Source organism: Hetaerina americana, unplaced genomic scaffold, assembly GCF_022747635.1.
Source record: "Hetaerina americana unplaced genomic scaffold, ioHetAmer1.1.p SCAF_9, whole genome shotgun sequence".
NCBI classification, from domain to species: domain Eukaryota; kingdom Metazoa; phylum Arthropoda; class Insecta; order Odonata; family Calopterygidae; genus Hetaerina; species Hetaerina americana.
Window position 1 is genome coordinate 61008317 of NW_027287538.1, and position 18299 is coordinate 61026615.

The window sequence follows — 18299 nt, forward strand, 5'->3', positions numbered from 1 at the left end:
TTTCTCAGCTTGGATAAAAGATCAACAAACCTGAATTGTACCTTTATAATGGCACTTGTTGTGAAAACCATGGTTAGTAAATAAAATCAGGTGTAAAAATGAATTTGTTTTATCATTTTATTATAGTAGATATTAATCATTTTCAAAAAGTAATGCTAGCCTCATGTTCCTATAATAAATCTACAAGTGAAATCTTCAGTATGGGTACTTAAGAATGCCCCTTATCTAGAGATGTATCTTAGCGTGAAACATTCATGCAATGTCATCATGGTGACAGTTAACCACAATAGTAGAAAGAGCCAGAAAGCAAGATCTTTTCTTCTTCATGTTCCTTCAAAAGTTTTATACATACTTTGGGAAGTTCCTTTTATACATCCATCCATGTAAGTTGCGTACAGCCAATTTCAACTTTGATGAAATGAATGTTTATACAGCAAAATGTAATAACATTTAATTAGCCAGAATTTACTTTAAGGTTTATGCTAAATTCAAATTTATAGAAGTATTTTCAACCTAGCAAACATCATAATGATAGATTTGCTCAAAAGTATCTCATGTGGCGAGCAAGATTTACATCCTCTGTTGCAATCATATCATTTTTAAAATAAGCATTTCGTAATAACCTGTTATAAACTATCATTGATGCCCAGAATTCTTAGCTCAAAAAAAGAAAAACTAACTAAAATCTAAGAAAAGCATCTAACTCTACTTAATAAGTTTTCTGCTCTCACAATTACTGATGTATGATGTTTATCTCAGCCTTAAACATAAATTAATTTTTTACAATAATGTTCCCTGCTTTGCAGTTCCTTTGAATTTAAAATACTTGGTTCAAGCATGGGCTGGATATCAAAATTTTATGGCTATTTCAGTATGGAACTGTAAATACTTATAATTTTCATTTGAATTTCAACCTATGTTATTTGGAAAATTAGAAATCTTTTCAGGTTCACTTAGAATTTTTGATAGATTGAGAAAATGTTATTTCTTCTATTCAATAGGCTATTAGAAAATACGAATGCATTTTATTTTAAACCTTTTTCCATACTGTACCCTATGGAGGGATTATCCAATTGCAAGCAGAGTACAATTTCTTTTTGACCATTTATTTTCAGATGTTAAAAAGATCTTACTTTGCAGAGGGTAATTACGAATATATTTTAGGAAGATATAGAGACCATTTTCTTAAAGAAAATAAAGTTCGATTTCCAATTTTACATTTAAATGCTTATATGCCAAATGACTTTTGATTTAAATTATAAGGGTATTTCCAAATAATGGAATGTCTATTTACATACCCAACTGAAGTGTCCAACCATTTCAAATCATTGATATGGTGAAAATAATCAAATTACCTTAAAAATTAAACATCCTACCAACAACTCACACCCATTTCATGAGAATACAGGTCTAATTCAAATCTGCTTGGAATTATAAAATTCAAATTTTCTAAATAAAAATATTCAATCAGGTGAGGACAGATCTTGTCCCAATCCTGGTATTTGGTTCATGGGACCATATGCCTTGCCCAGCAGTAGAAGAGTCTAATTTTTGTGGCCTTCATCACATGAAATCCTTGCAAAGAGAAGTCAACAGAAGCATCACAGAATATGTGGAAGAGGACTGAGCCAGTGAGGATAGGGACTTGGAATATTAGGACAATGTTGAGGACAGAAAATGAGTTAATATAAAGAGAGATGGAATGAGCAAATAAAGTCTGCAATGCTGTGTGAAGTGAGATGGTAAAGTAAGCATGGGAAGAGAGCCAGTGAAGAGTGGCAATAATATTGAATAAAAAGGGTAAGAAGAAACATAGTAAACATGAAGCATATTACACTGTTACCAGAAATAATTTCCCAAACAGCAAACTTTATTGCTGTCCCAATATACATGACACCAAGCAATGTGGGAAATGGGAAGACATCAAAGTATCAAACAGTTAGTGGAAAATTTTGTAGGTTTTCCTGGAAGGAAACATTTGACTGCTGTGGGGGAATTGGAATAATATGGTAGGCAAAGGCAGAGATGATGCTAAGGTTAGGAGCTACAGTTAAGGAATAAGGTATGACCACATGAGGAAAATAACACAGTTCTGCAGTAGAAATAATTTATTCACAATAAACACTTGAGTTAGACCCTACAAAAGATATAGGTGTGCATGGAAAATTTCCAAAGGCCGTGAAAGGAATCAGTTAAGCTGTACATACTATAATTTGGCACAGATTTTGGAGCAGCATGAAATGGATCCAGATTTCAGCCCTAAATAAGTGTATTTTCAAATTAAAGAGTATAAAACAAGAAGGACAGCTGAGGACATTAAACAGAATAACAAAATAGGTATATCAGTGAGCTGCAGAGAAAATTATGAATGAGGAAAGATAGGTGGGTAAAACAGAAGAAATATGGGAATATATCATTATAGGTATAGTGAAAGCCACAAACAAAGCTATAGGAACAGTAAATAAAAAAAGGGAGGAAAACCATGGATTACAGACGAGATGTTCAAAAGCATAGGCAAGAGCAGGAAATGAAAAGATGTAAACACAGATTTAGGTAGATGGAAATATAAGGAGTTCAAAAATAAACCGAAGCAGGAAACAAATAAAAGCTAGGTTGAAGATGTAGTGCGATGATATGAATTATTACCAGGAAAGGTAAAATGAGTACATAGTTTGGAAAGGTTAAATATCTATCCGGAGATAAGGAGGGAAAATTCTAAAAAACATTCAAAAAATCAAAATATTAGTATTAGTATAAGTGAACCAGGAATGATTCAAGGATTATGTCAAGAATCAGTTTGGGATCCTTATTTTGCCAGGGAGATTAAACAATTGGAAAAATTTCAGTGACTAGCCGCAATATTTTTAATGGGAGATTTCATGGGAAAGGCTAGTGCTACCGAAATGTTGAAAAAATCAGGCTGGGAATCACTCGACTCAAGGAAAAAGAAAGCATTAACCAATCATACTTTGGAAACAATGCATAGAAAGGTATTACAGAAAGGTTGGAAAAGCCCTGTTATCTAGGGAGGAAAGGCAATGTAACTACTTTTATAACTTTTTAAAAAACTACTTTAAGATAGATCTGTAAAGGCATTATTCTAACATAGGAAAACATTCCTTTCTAAATTGCGGGATAGAAGATTGGAATTCTCTATCCTAAAGTATCTTAGAACCCTTTCCAAACCATGTTGGAATGTTTATGACCAGACTGAGAAGAAATTGATTCATTTTTTGTGAGAATATGTTTCTTATGTCTCTTTATACATGCTTTACTTCTTGTAGGAGTAATATTTATAGAACTTCTTTTTTTGCCACCTCATGTTACCACCTGACCAATTGATCAACTATTGCATTAATATTAATAATGATGAGAATATGAAGTAGATGAGGATGCCTTAGGTCCAGCCTTACTTGATAGAGAGATAGAAAGGACATTAGGGGAATGGAAATCAAATATGGCCATGGGATAAACAACAGTCCTACAGGACTACTTAAAAGTTAGAAGAACATGGGAGTTTTCATTGATTAATTAGTAGAATTTATGAGGGAGTAACTGGCTAGAATATTTCATAAGATGAGAGTTAGTAGCTATTCTGAAAAAGGGAAAGACTACCTAATTTGCGGATAACAAAACAAGTTATATTACACTTGCAACTACAGTGTTACTCAGGGAAATCAATAAGAGGATAGAGAGGGGAACATATTATTACTCAGGGATCAGATAATCAGTTTTGTTTCAGATAGAGGAGTGACAAACATGATACCCTGGCAGCAAGGGTGGCACTAATAAATAGGAACTTTGAATAAAATCAGGATGTATCTGTCTGTTTAATAGATTGCAAGAAGACTTTTTAATAGAGTGAATTTGGAAGATTTGGATTGGTGGATAGGAGATATTCAAAACCTCTACATGTCTCAGATTACTCAGGTGTAAACGATTAAAGTTGACATAAATATAAAAACACATTACTATTTTCGAGAGTTATACTTCGAGTTAATATAGCGTATGATTATTGTACATACATGCATATAGCAACCGTATGCCAATCATGAGTACATAAGAACTACAATAATGTGATATTTCTGGTTTACAATGATTAAAGCAATCTTGAATTTGGGGGTTTTTTTGCATTTAGGATGTTCAATTATTAATCATCCTTAAATATCAGCATATTTAAGTTACCCTTCTTGGTTAAAATACTGAGGTTCAGAAACTGCATCAGAAACACTCAAGCTCCTTTGTGAATTTCTGGTAACCATATTCAACTGGGACACTGCAATTGTCGAGTTGGAAAATAATCTAATGTGTAGCTTGCACATGCCAAGAGGCTTTGGACTGATCTTTGGTTTGAATGTAATTTAACTATGCCACTCAATGTTTGATGACTCATGCCATTAGGGTTGTTTTACTCATAAGAATGGTTGAAGTAGTAGTATTTAGGGAAGGCGACCGACAGCTGAGGTCATTTGCGCCATAGAGGATGGACAGGAAAGAATCAAGGGTGGAGAGAAACCCGGCGTCGGCATTAGCCTACTCTTTGCGAAAGACGCCAAGGGGTCCGCAGCTTAACGTCCCATCCGACGGACGACGTACTCACTCAATGTTCCCTCCACAAAGCATCTCAATTAGGGATCGAGATACCACTGAAAAATATTCAACACCGCCGGGATTTGAACCCGGGCCATCTGGGTTGGAAGCCAGTACGATAGCCATCGCACAATCTCGATCCCCAAGAATGGTTGAAGAACTTGGGTAATTCTTCGGGCTTCAGGAAAGGATGATCCTTCTGCAGCAGTTGTAGTGGAAGTAATAAAAAAAAGCAACCAGTAGGACTGAAAATTTTAAGTCAATATCGCGAGTCAAGTAGAACAAAGAGAAATCATGAATGAAATGTCTGCCAAAAAATTGAAGAAATTTTGAAAAAGAAATTGTATATCCTACATTTTATGCAATTGTACATTCATATATATGTTGCTGGTTGCATATAGTATGTGCACTTAAAATTCGATTAGTTAAAAATAAATTGGCAGTCCAAACCCACAATTAAGCAAAGACCCTATGCACTAAAATATCCTTCTGATTACTTACTTTGTCTTTATTATTATTAGCTTACACGTAACACTTTAATTTCCATAATAAATTTATTTTAAAGTTATCAGCCTGTATATAGTCATTCCATTTTTCCATGGTTTTTGAATTAAGCTTGCAAGATGAAAATTTGTTTGCCCGCCCCCGCAGGTGTGTAACTTAATTCCACAATGCTCTAAAAATGACTTCATCATGCTTTTCTTGGTGGTAGAGGAAAATGATCTCAAGTTATATCAGTTCTTATTTTGATATTCTGAGGCAATTTTCGAAAGAGAAATTTCAATGCTATCTTTCACTTTTTACACCTCATTTAGAATATGTTGCTAGTATATAAACTATATATATATATATATATATATATATATATATATATATATATATATGTATATATATAAACATGTTGTTTGAATATCCAAATGAAGTAATTTCATTGATTTACGAATTAGATCACGTGCAGCGGGGAGCTAAATTTGTCAAACGTTGTTATGATAAACTGAATAGTGTTCCCGGATTTATTAGAGGAACTAAGGTTGTGAAATTATGCAAGGAGCGAAGGAGTATTAAGTTACTGATTACATGTCCAGCATAAAATGGAAGTTCTCTTTAGCGATGATGATGAAAATATATTATTTGCCACATCGCACCACAATTGGAAAAATCATTTCAATGAAATTAGAGGGATTAACATAGAACAGATGAGTTGCAGATATCACTTTACCCGCTGACGATAAGGGATAAGAATAACTGCATCCAACCGAGCTAGTATTTTTTCATTCATTCGATTGTGCACACATTAAATTTGATTGTGAATTGTGCACACATTAAATTGGATGACAAGACCATGATGAGGAGATAAAACATGCCAACTGATTAAAAAAATAAATACATGTACGGGATCCCCGAGCGATACGCGACCACAAAAAATTAGAAAACAATGGTACATTATTTTCATGTCACAAAAAGTAAAATTGTGCGCCATTCAAATTCAATATTATTACGAATTAAACAAATAATAATGAATGCAATACATTTATGTCTCTTTCTCTGTCACGCTCTGCCTTAGCTTCTCGAAATGACTTGTTGAATAAGATGAATGACATGCAAATTGATGTATTTATTTTGAGTGAACAGTTTAGAAACGGATAAGAGATAAATTTAATTGAACAGTATCATATAAAATTAGAGTTATTTGCATTAACGAGTGTAAATATCAATCTTTTTTCTAGAGCCAACGTTTCTTTCACGTTGCTGGGGTTTTCTGTCTGTAAACGACAGTAACGGAAACAATGGCAGCTGATTACGTAAATAATGTCCCCCTGTACCCATCTAACTTGATGAGGTACAGCTCTGAATCGATATGTGACACACAGCACCGAAGGTGTAAAATGGCAATTTCGAATGGATTTACTTTTGCGTAGCAAAACAATTCAATGATTACATGGTACCATGTCAAATTAAAGCCTACTTTTTATTTAAAGTAATGATTTCCATGTCACGTAGAGGGAAGTGTGTAAGAGTTGAGCGCGGAATTTCTACGTTCTAGTGTAGAAAAAAAGGATTGTCCAATGCGCGACAACTGCCTTACCGTAGGTTATCCATGCGTGGCATACTAATTGGGTTACTACTAAACGCGTTCGCTTTTAAATAGTGAACAGCTTGGGGGGGGGGATGAGCGAGAGGATGGTGAAAGGGGAAAGGTCAGTGTGTGGTTGGGAGGAGTGTGAAAGAAGGAGGTCGATTGGAAGAGTCAAGGACGAAGATGGATGGGTGTTGGTGGACTAGTAGGGATGAGGAAGTTATACGGGAAGGGAAAGGAGGGATTACCGAACGCAAGGGAGGCAGCGGTGAATCGGTCAGTCGCGATTCAAGCGCGACTGACCGAAGTGAGAGGGTTTGTCTCAAATGGGACGGGTCATGCATTGGTAAGTGACGTTAAGGCACATCCTAGGAAAGAAGGTACCCGTTGAAATGGCCTCGCTGAGGGTCGAATGAGTGCCTTTTAAGAAAAGAGCGATAGCTAGTTCGCTCAAGTTGACCTCCTAATCTCCCATCCCACAGGCGGTCCTGTACACTCACGAGGGCCAGCGGTGACTCCGTTTTCGCCACGCGTTGAACTCTTCACATCCCTACTCGGCTCCCCTCGGCCATTCAGTTGTTGATGTTCTCTGCATATACATAATACCCCGCAATCCACCGCAAGGGCGTGGGGCATTGGTATTGTTAGTAGGTCACCACCCGGAAAAGAGAGTAAAACAATATGCAAAATCAACACATTGATGCAAACCTATACCCACAGTGGCGTATATTTTCATGCATGCAAAAACCCTTTCAACTTACATGCATGCAAATATATATACTATCAAATGACAAACAATTGTACCTTAGGATGCAGTAAAAAATTTATCCTATAACGTGCAAGCTAGAATTTAAAAAGTAAGAAGGCGGAATTCCACTACCACATGGACATGCAACATACAACGGTCTCCTTCCCCAAGGAGACAGGTGGGGAATGTGACCCAACGCTGCAGGTAGCGGGAGGGTCCCTCCCACAGAGAGAGACGAGGGATGGAAGAGGAAACTTAAAAACAGACAAATCAGAGCAAGCAATACCGTAAAGAGCACTACATTATTTAATGGCTTTCTAATGGGTTCATACGGATAGGGTTTTGACAACGAAACACACGAGGTTAGTGAAAGTGCATGCTATTGCATAGACTTAATTATTCCCTAGACGCTGAGGATGGCAGTGGAATTTTTGCTGTCTATAACCCTATAGTTGCTATCCCATGTTGTATGTGGGAAGAAGGAGTCCTTGAGTCTGCTAGTTCTGGCATCTATTTCCCGAATGTTATCTACATGATCCTAGCGACCAATGTATGTTGGACTGCGACCAATTTATGTTGGACACCGAATAATTTGCGAGAACTCGGTGCTGAAACATGCGTATCTGAATGTATTTAGTTAGCTCAACCTAGCATTGAATCGTCTTTCTTTTAATGATCCCCACCCCCAACTCCAGAAGCATTTTAGTGACGCTTTTCGTTTCATCGTAAGATTTTTTAATGAAACGGGCTGCCCGGCGTTGGGTGTTCTCATTTTCCCGAATGAGGCTGCTTTCACTCGGATATTATAAAAAAATGCATATTCAAAACGAGGTCTTACAAGAGCATGGTAACAAGGTTTCTGACCTTAAAGTCACTTCTGCCGACAATGCGTCTAATAAATCCCAATTTTGTATATGCTTACCCGCAGACTACTTATTTGGGTCCCCCAAGTTAAGTCTTCAGTGGTTGTAACACCTTGGTACGTATTAACCATATCAAACTTCTAGGTCAACTCCAGCTAATTTGTAAACAAATCACGTTGATCTTTTAAAGAAACTTACCACCGAACATTTATTAAGTTTTAATGACACTTCCGATTTTGAACACCATTTAATAATGCAATATAGATCCTGTGCTAGAATTAAACGATCCTCATCCCCATATATCTCCCGATAAATCACCATGTCTTCCGCGAACATCCTAATTTCACGTTTTACTTCGCCGTTCAAATCGCTAACAAAAATCAAGAAAAGCAACGGCCCGATTACACTTTCCTGAGGTACACCCGAGGTCACTCGTTTGCTGTCGGAACAAGCGCCGTCAAGGACTACACTCTGTTCCCGCTCTGAAAGAAAATCTTTGACCCAATTCATTGCGCCCTTGTTTATACCCGCAACATTTCATTTATGAATAAGTTTACCAAGGGAAACCTTATCAAATGCCTTTTGAAAATCTAAAAAGATCGTATCCACTTGCCAACTACTTTCACCGAATAAAAGTAAGTCATGTGTGAATAATTCTAATTGGGTCTCGCATTAGAGGGTTTTCCTGAATCCGTGTTGATTGTCACTTAAAAAGTTAATATTATCAAGTTAATATTTCATTATGAAACTGACAATAATGTGCTCCAAAATTATGCAACATACAGAGGTGAGAGAGAATGAATGAACTCTCTTGAGTGACATAAGAATATTGAGAATCCGAGCAACATATTTTCGATCGACGAAAACTACCATTAACAGTAGGATATCAATATTGATAATAATAACTGAACAATACAGACTAAAAAGAAACTGTTAAATTCCCTCCAGACTAGTCAGGACTAGGAACAATCCGGTGAACTAGGCCATTCGGGTGAAGTAAGGGTTGCAGTGTGCTCGAAAGAGAAAGCACATTTCATTCACAAAAATATGAAACATCATACTGAAATACATTGTATCAGGATTGATTCCGACCATGGTCCTTCTTCTTTTATAAGTCTCTTCTTCCAACCCTATTGAGGAGAATGAACCCAGGGGAATATGAGGTTTCAAAAATATTCCGCGATAAATGGTTAACAAAATAAGAATGTTTACTATTTTACCGCGTTAAAATATCTTCACTTTTACCGTTTTATTATTTATTTTACACGATAATACCTCGTGCATCTTAAATTTTAATTACATAAAATTACGGCCAATATTCTAAATCCGGCTCGAATGTCCATGGTCTTTCTTAAAAGAAGGGCAAATCAGGGATAACTAATAATTTTTAGTAGCAATTGATTGAATTTGAAATTTCATCTCTTCAAATGATGTAGTTTTTTTATCATTCGCCCTCTTATTACAAAATAACTAAGAAACACTAAATATAAAGTATCAATCCACTTAGCCCTCAATTTATCCGACAACAACTACGAGTAGTAACAAGAACAAGTAAAAAAATAAGATTTATGATATTGTGCAACGCTTTCTTCGCGTCACCACCTTCTGAAGATGGTATACATATTTGGAGATGGTTGTTCTGTATGCACAGGGTAGGCGTGCCTGGGAAGAAACCAGGCAGGAGGACAGAAAAAACAAATTTGTTAGTTATTCATTTTTTGTAATTTTGTTCGGCATAATAAGATAATTTGAATCTACCACGTATTTTCAACCAGTAGTATATCGAGTTACATGATAAAGAATTTTGCAACAAAATTAACGCATGTTATTTTTGAAAGAATGTTTTCAAAATTGATAAAAATCGTTCATCATTGCATCGGCATGAATTTATGGTGTGAAACTTGGTCGTCGATGCAAGAAAATAGAATTTTACTAGCAAGCTTTCAAGATTTTGGTGAGAAATAGAAAGGAAAAAACAAGATGTACAGAAAGGAAAACAAGCGAAGGAGCCTTGGCAGGAGAATTGAAGAGCTCTCCATTTTGGGCAATGCAGGCAGGAAAAGTGTATGGGCAATAGGATGTTTAAAACTCCTGCTATGAAGGGAAGAATATTGGAAAAGAAAATTGCAACAATTTCAGAGTGTAAAAATCATTCGCCTTGACTGGGATTCGAACCCAGATCCCTCAATATCCGATCGAGTGCTTTGAAAGTGCGTTGAAATGCACATTAGCGGATGACTCCGTTAAAAGTTACCGTTGCGGCATCTCCCGCAGTTTCTTTTGAATTGGAAAAGAACTTCATCGGTGGACTAATGTTTAAAATATTGACTGGCCTTTAATATAGGCCATAATGCATTAATTAATTTCATCGGATTATCAATCGATAAAGACCAAAAGGAAAAGGTCGAATGATCACATAAATCTCCCGAAAATATTACACATTTCTTTCTATGGCATATCGAGCAAAATCGGTGAGTTCAAGAGGAATTCTGCAATAAACTTTATAGGCTTTAATTCATGGGTCTCACATAACTTCACAACTTGATCTGACAATATGCACAAAAAGTACACACTTAATTGTGATTAAACGCGTACTTAAATGCGGAAAATGATTTCAGTACATGAATATTAACGATATACGAGTATGTTAAATATTATCAAATAAAAGTTTTCTCTGATACTTTTATTTTTTCCTCTAACGTCTTAGGAAAAAACTGATCCAAAAAATACCTCATCGATTTATATTTCTTCTAATCTGGATACCTTAAACGTCTATCAATAATTCCAACACAAGTAGTGGCTTTAAATATTCTCTATTGGATGAAATACGTCTTATACGGTATGAAATACCCTGTGAAATGCGTCATAACGAAAGACCCCCTCACTTTGAAATTGTATTTTCGACGATAGAAGAACAGCAATATGGGTCAGCGATCGCATGAAACTTCACGCCTCTGATGAAGCTCTCAATATCGGCGGGATTTCCCAAACCCCTTCGCCCCTTAGGTTCCCCCTTCCCCGACGCATGCAATCTCGCCTCGTCCGTCCCTAAGGGACACCCCGGATCCACTATAAAAACCCTGGCCTAGGGCAATGCAGGCACCATTCGCGGCCAGAGCCTTCCACCGCAAGCATCAGCAAAGCATCTGGTGAGTCTTTTATTCCCTCTGTTCGCACAACGGAGATGGGATTCCCATCAAATTTATCAAGAACGCCGTCCCCTTTAAGGTCTCAAGTCGTATGACAGTATTTGTCGGCTTCAAGTGCCTATATCTGACAGAGTAACCTCCGTTAATATACGAAAACTTTATATCTCTGCTTATTCTTCTCACTTTTCATTTAAGAATCATTCTTCAGCAGATGTACATAGATTCGTTATTGCCTTTGCTTTTGTCGACGTTTTCCCCATAAGTTCTTAATCGAAGCGTTAATGACGATGTAAAATAATCGGAAAAGCCTCTATGCCAAAGATTCCCTAGAAATGTTAAATGTTTGATTACTTATACATTCATAATAATATCTCCGTAGTAGATTCGCCGACTTCTGCTCAAATCATTATTCTGTTTGACTTTCGCAGATATCTTTTAAAAACCTTTAAATTTGATCCTTGTAACGTTTCTCTGAGTGAATTTTCTAGACGAGGTGGTCACATTGCTCTCAATTCTCTTATTTGACTCTTTTTCGTTTAATCGGCATTACCTTATGCATCTTTAAAAAAAACTAGACGGAATTAAACGAAGACGTTCAGGGCATACTCACTGTTCAGTGAATTCTTTTTGCAAATGCCTCCTTTTGGCAATTCCATAACGAGACAAGTTCTTCTATGGGCAAGTCGGTAATTAGGTCACATAGACCCGTCAAAAAATACTCAGCGAGAGGCCTGAACTCTACTGTTCTTTTTCAACGTCATCTCCAATAATATTCATCCCATCCCGTTGGTTTATCTGCGCTCCTATGGCATGAGAATCCTTGGGCTGTTGTATCAGCCGAAGTCCCACTCACTTTTGACTCCAAAGCGTTTGACGCTTAATTAATTAAGTTTTTTAACGTACCAATCAAGAGAGTCTCGCTCGGGGCTGAACCTGGTCGTAATTTACCAACCTAAATTTATCAATTAATTCTTTCCTGCACTAATCGGGTCATCATTTGAGGTCTGGCAATATTATGATGAAGGAATTCTCCAGTAAAAAGTAGGTTTGATTTTCCATTTGATTTGCCAGTCCAAAACATCCTCGATAGTTCTGAATAGGTGACTGAATATCAAAAAGCTGGATTTGCACCTCTAGTCTAACGAAAATTTCATTAACCGCTAATTACTATTTGCAGTCATATCGAAGTAGTTCGTGAAATACTTATATATACCTACCCTCTTGATTTTAGCCGAATTAAGGCACTACATTGTTTATTTAACGATTCCGTTCACTCTCTCTGATACCTACACTGGCGTTCTTTTACTTTACAGCCGAATCACTCCTGCCACAATGAACTGCAGAATCGTCCTCTTCTTCGTCGTAGTCCTCGTCGCCCTGGCCCTCCTCTCTGGGAGCGCCGGCGCCTCCTCCTACAGGAAAGCGCCATTCAACGGGAGCATCTTCGGGAAGCGAAGCAGCGGGACCTCTGCTGGTGAGTTCATCTCGCCTGTGTATTCCATTCGTTCCATCCAACTGACAACAAGATGAGCCCTGAATTTTGTTCTCTGTTGACGAAATTACTCCAGCTCTCTCATTCGCTTTCTCTCCGTACACCCTCAGAGTTCTACAGTAAGTCTAAGGGAAGTTATGCCCACAGGCTCTTTTCCAGTTCTGTTCGCCCACTTGTTTCATTGATAACCTTCGCCCCCTTCTCTTTCGAAATGGAAAAAGGTCAATGAATCCTTATTTTAAATTATGAAGAGAGGAAACTTAATCTCTTTCACTAATTTATATTCATGCTTCCCTATGCTTGCACAATCCTCTCACCTCAGCCACATTCACACATTTTTTAATGCTTGTCTTCTGTTCCTGAGACTTTTAACATTTCTCATCTTGAAAACCCATTCTTCTCAAGGCATTCACTCTTCTCTCATATATGATTGTCTGATTCGACTTTAATCTGTTCTCTCAACATGCCCAAACAAGCGCAGTTTCATAATATTGCCGGGGCCTCAAATTTGTAATTGTTTTCATGGTTCACTCATTCTTCACCCAATGTCTCTTTCCCTTTCTCGATTGAATGAAACGTAATCGGCTGTGTTAATTATCAAAATCAGTTATGTTTCTCTCATCTTATGATCAATCAAACAACGTGCCAATATGACCTTGAAAGGAGAATCCGCAATAACGTGAGGTCTCTACTGGAAACGCTACGCAGAACGGTACCTCAACGCTACATTTATCACTTCACGCATTTCATAGAAGCCTTAATATATACAAACTCTCTCTCCATTAAAAACGAGCAAAACCTAATATAAATTCCTTCTTGAGTCACTGAATGGACTATGGCCCTCTTTATTTGTGATTCCTTAGAGTAGGCTAACAATGGAGGAGCCTTGTAACTGCAATAGTCACGGATCAATCTTTGGGGGTGCCAACTATTCGCTGAAGTTTCATCTGGTGTGCAATATTTTATGTTCCGCTTACTTTTTTGCGAGAATTTTTAAATTTACTTGCTTATTAGTTCATCATTTTATTTTTAAATCAGTAAGAGCTTTATAAAAATATATATAATTAATTTATGATTTTCTCGACAAGGCTGGAAGACTATTTAAATCATGTATGAAATTATTTCCAAACATGAAATACACGGTGTCAAGCTAAATCGCATTGGAATTACTACACAACTAAACCAAAGAGCCTTTTTTTTAATGCCACAAGTAGAACTTCGACAAGTTTTTGGTATATCGTGGTGAATATGACATTTCCGAGACCAATGCGGTGGAAATAGCATTGAATGCAAAACGTGATATTCTTGGCCTTCAATACAAATTAAACATATAGAAATGTAATGAAATAATTGACTTTGTAATTCCACACACTTTATTTAAAAACACGACCAGGTTTCGACGTTGAACGTCATCATCAGGTGATGATGACGTTCAACGTCGAAACCTGGTCGTGTTTTTAAATAAAGCGTGTGGAATTACAAAGTCAATTATTTCATTACATTTCAATATGTTATGCAAATTCCACAAAGTTACGCCTGAGACAACAAACAAATTAAACAATTTGAATTCACATAATTACTCCGTGAAAGACGGAAGTTAATTGTTGGCTTTTTTAAATAACTTTTCTCTCAAGAAAGCTCCGTATGAGTGAACCAATAGAAGAACTATTTTCTTTGAAACTCTGAGTTTTTGTTTTAATCTCGCGTTGAAAGGGCCTTTTTTATGTAGCGTCAGAACAATACGTCAAGCATTCTCTCTATCCCGACAGATGTCGCCGAATCCCGAGTGGCGGCGTACCCCTCCCTCTGTGAAGTCGCCCTCGAGGCTTGCTCCTCGTGGGTGCCCGTCTCGCAGGACTCCACGTAAGAGGCGCAGCACATCGAGGTGATGGATGCCCTCCCGACAGCCGCCTTCGCCGGAGGGACACGGGGGCACCAACCAACAAGTTGGACCAAAAGCCATCGCCCTCAGGTTCCGATCAAACATATGAGCTCTTCGAAGCGGGGCTGTCCAACAACAACATTAAAATTCATTGCAGAGAAAATCGAAAACCATTCATAATCATCTTAATCTTTGGAAACTTGGTCCTGTTTAACAAGGAGTTGATTGTTGGGCGATGAGATGACACGTATTTAAATTCTTATCTGCTACAAAGTTAATTGGTCCGATTTTTGATGATTTCGATTTTTTTTATTTTGATTTATACTGACACAATATATTCGTGATCTTGATCCATTTTAATGCATAGAAACTAAATAAAAACTTCCTTCCGCTAAAAGGGTTAATTGGGCCCCCCTCAATCACTCATTTGAGGCATGGATTGTAAATAAGGCAACCTTTTACGGATAGGTTGCCGTCCTTTCATTTCTTTACAATCAGTAGTTTTAGAGACATGAAACACGGCCTATCGGGATAATGAAGACGCAATGTCATGGTAGCTATTTTTATGGATTTGCATTAAAACCGCTAATGTTTTACTTACTGGCAGAAACCTTATTTAATGCACTTCATTTGCACCAAAATGTAAAGATTTTAAATAACCGAAAACAAGCTATCTCAATGGTAACTTAGATAGTATAATTTTGTTTGAAATAAATCCAAAATTTTGATTATAACTATATAATGACCACAGTACTCTCGCTGAAAAAATGAATTTTGTATCAAATTCGATGTTCCTTAATATTATGTATGTTTGATGAGAAATTTTCTTGGCAATGAATAGGAATAGTTACGATAACATGAGAATAATTGTAGTATACTTATCTCATAGTAATTTTTTTCCCGGGGCATCAGAAAAATTCTAAATCTAACCCTCAACTTAAATTGTTGGACATCCCTTGCATTAAAGTCATCAAGGAATGGAATTTTTGTATGTATAATGTTTATAAGCTGTAGTTGTAATGTCTAAATAAATATTCAAGTACCAAATGAAGCATTTACACATTCCGCAACCTATTCCCCCGATGAGACGGATTTAAACAGCAGAAATAAATCAAGTAGAAAAACCGACATTTATTTTGAATATGTTATGCATTCACCTATCCCACGTACCTCCAGCTTGACGTGGTGGAAGGTTTTATGCGTTATAATAACCCCTAGAACTGACCTGTCGGGAGAAGTGATAATTGCTTCTGGTAGGGTCACCCATGCCTGGTATGTCAAAGGATGGGAGCCAGACGAAATGTGGTCCACCCGGCCGGCGTCTGTTCCTCAGTGAGGCGGCTGCAAAGGCGAATGATCACATTGGGGCGGCCATTGAGTGATGGCGTTACGATAAAAACGCTGTTGAGAAAGGCAACCGGCAACAATCTCAATTATTCACCCCAAGACGGACAATATGGAGAAAATGAATCCTGGCAACTACGGGACTCGGTTCAATCGGCCGTGTGTCGTGCCCGGCAGCGGGAGAGGCAAGGTTTCCAAGGTTTTCATCTCACCCAATGCATGCAAAGCGAAAGGCAGCGGCAAAGAGGACTGAACTGGTTAGAATGGGACTTGAATTTTTAGGATGATGTTGGGGACAGGTACATTAGAAAATATGAAGCGAGATACAGAGAGACGGAAATATATATATATATATATATATATATATATATATATATATATATATATATATATATATATATATTTTAGAGCTATGCGGAGTGAGACGTAAGAATAGCGGGGATTATTTGAGTGATAGTTATAGAGTAATATACGTAGGCTCGGAAGAAAGCCAGCGAGTGGCAATATAGAACACGAAGGCAGGAAGAAGTGTAGTTAACATTGAGCAAGCAACTGTTAAATTATTACTTACCAGTAGAAGTCAAAGTGAAGCCGGCGAATTAAGATATTGTTCAGGTATACAGGCCACCTGTGCATGCAACCAACCATATGAAGGAAGGGTTTTCCTGAAGAGAAACATTTGATAGAGATGGGATATTGGAACGCGACGGTATGCGAAGGAAGATGTGATAATGAGGTGGGGGACTACGGTTTCGGAGCCAGGAATGACCGCGGGGAGAAAGCAAGCGAGTTCTGTAGGAAACGGGTTTTTCATCACCAACACTTGGTTTAGGCATCACAAAAGGTGTAGGTTCACACGGGAAATCACAAGGGATCCAGGAAGATGTCAGCTAGACTATGTTATTGCCAGACACTGATTTGAGTACAGCGTTATTAATTCGCTGTTTCCCAGCAGCGGATGCGGACTCGGATCACAATTCAGTAATTATGAAGTGAAGCGTCCGGTTCAAAAAGATAAAACAGGGAAGATGTTTTAGGAAATGGAACGTAGAAGTATCAAACGGATTGTCAAAGGAGTGTTAGCAGGTTTAGAGAAAATCATGAATGAGGTAAAAGAGCTGGGTACTACAGAGGAAAAATGAGAATATAAAGGGAAATCGAAAGCCGAAAAAGAAACTATGGGAACTGTTAATAGGACCAAGGACAAGGAGACCATAGATTACAGACGAGATTATTAGAAAGATAGACGACTTAAATGGGAGATTGTATATAGAGTGTTAGATAGAAGGGAGTATAAAGAGATGAATAATTAATTGAGGCGAGTAACAAATACATAAAAAGAAGCACGGTGGATGGTGCAGTGTGAGGATATGGAAAGTCTGCAAAGGAAGGGTGTAAATACATGGAGGTGTGTAATACATGAAGGTTAAAACGCGTCACGAAGGAAGAAGAAAATTCTGTGTTAACAATCGGAGAAGTTAGGAAAAATATTAGTTGAACGATAAAAGATCCAAGAGAGATAGAAGAACTGTATGGTAAAGATATCATGCCAGCAAAGTTAGACATAAAAAGAGAATGTGACGTAGATGAAGATAGCTTAGATCGACCCTTACTCGACGGTGAGATAGAAAGGGCATAAAGGGGATTTAAATCAAATAAGGTCTTGGGAGTAGACTACATTCTAAAATGTAGAGCAATCCAGTAGAATTATCTCCTGAACATTTACATTATATAAAATAAATAATGTAGTAATATGATATGTTTATGCAAATATTTTACCTAAGTAGAGTAAACCCATCGCAAAAAGGAAAAATGAGAAATGAGGTTATAATAATAACAATGTCTTGACAAGGCACATAGTAATTTATATATTTAACAACCAATAAATATTATTAATGTTATTAATAACCAACTACAGTCCTGGATCTTTGACAGGCTTGCTCTTCACTATTTCTCCTTGCCTTAAAACATTCCCCAAGCAGTCAAAGGTGAATTGCATGAGGGGACAGCAGTATTCTTTTTAAACTGATTTTCATGTAAATTTCTAAAAATTATTTTATAGGGTGAGTTGCATGAGGGAACAGTAGTTTTCTTTTTAAACTGATTTTCATGAAAATTTCTAATAATTAATTTAAAGTTTTTACTTGAGAGTAT

At 37.1% G+C, this 18299-nt stretch overlaps 1 protein-coding gene across 1 annotated transcript; it reads left to right on the forward strand.

Annotated features, from left to right (window-relative positions):
- Nucleotides 1-11371: 11371 nt before the first annotated feature.
- LOC139698594 (neuropeptide SIFamide-like) lies at nt 11372-15717 on the forward strand. The gene is made up of 3 exons (XM_071597436.1): nt 11372-11427; nt 12741-12901; nt 14689-15717. The coding sequence occupies exons 1-3, from the start codon at nt 11372-11374 to the stop codon at nt 14784-14786; spliced, it is 315 nt and encodes a 104-aa protein (XP_071453537.1). The 3' UTR covers nt 14787-15717.
- Nucleotides 15718-18299: the final 2582 nt, after the last annotated feature.

Coding starts and splice junctions, on each gene's coding strand:
- LOC139698594 (XM_071597436.1), top strand. CDS start 11,372: ATGCAGGCACCATTCGCGGCCAGAGCCTTCCACCGCAAGCATCAGCAA. Junction 11,428..12,740: donor AAGCATCAGCAAAGCATCTG/GTGAGTCTTTTA, acceptor TTTACTTTACAG/CCGAATCACTCCTGCCACAA. Junction 12,902..14,688: donor AAGCAGCGGGACCTCTGCTG/GTGAGTTCATCT, acceptor CTATCCCGACAG/ATGTCGCCGAATCCCGAGTG.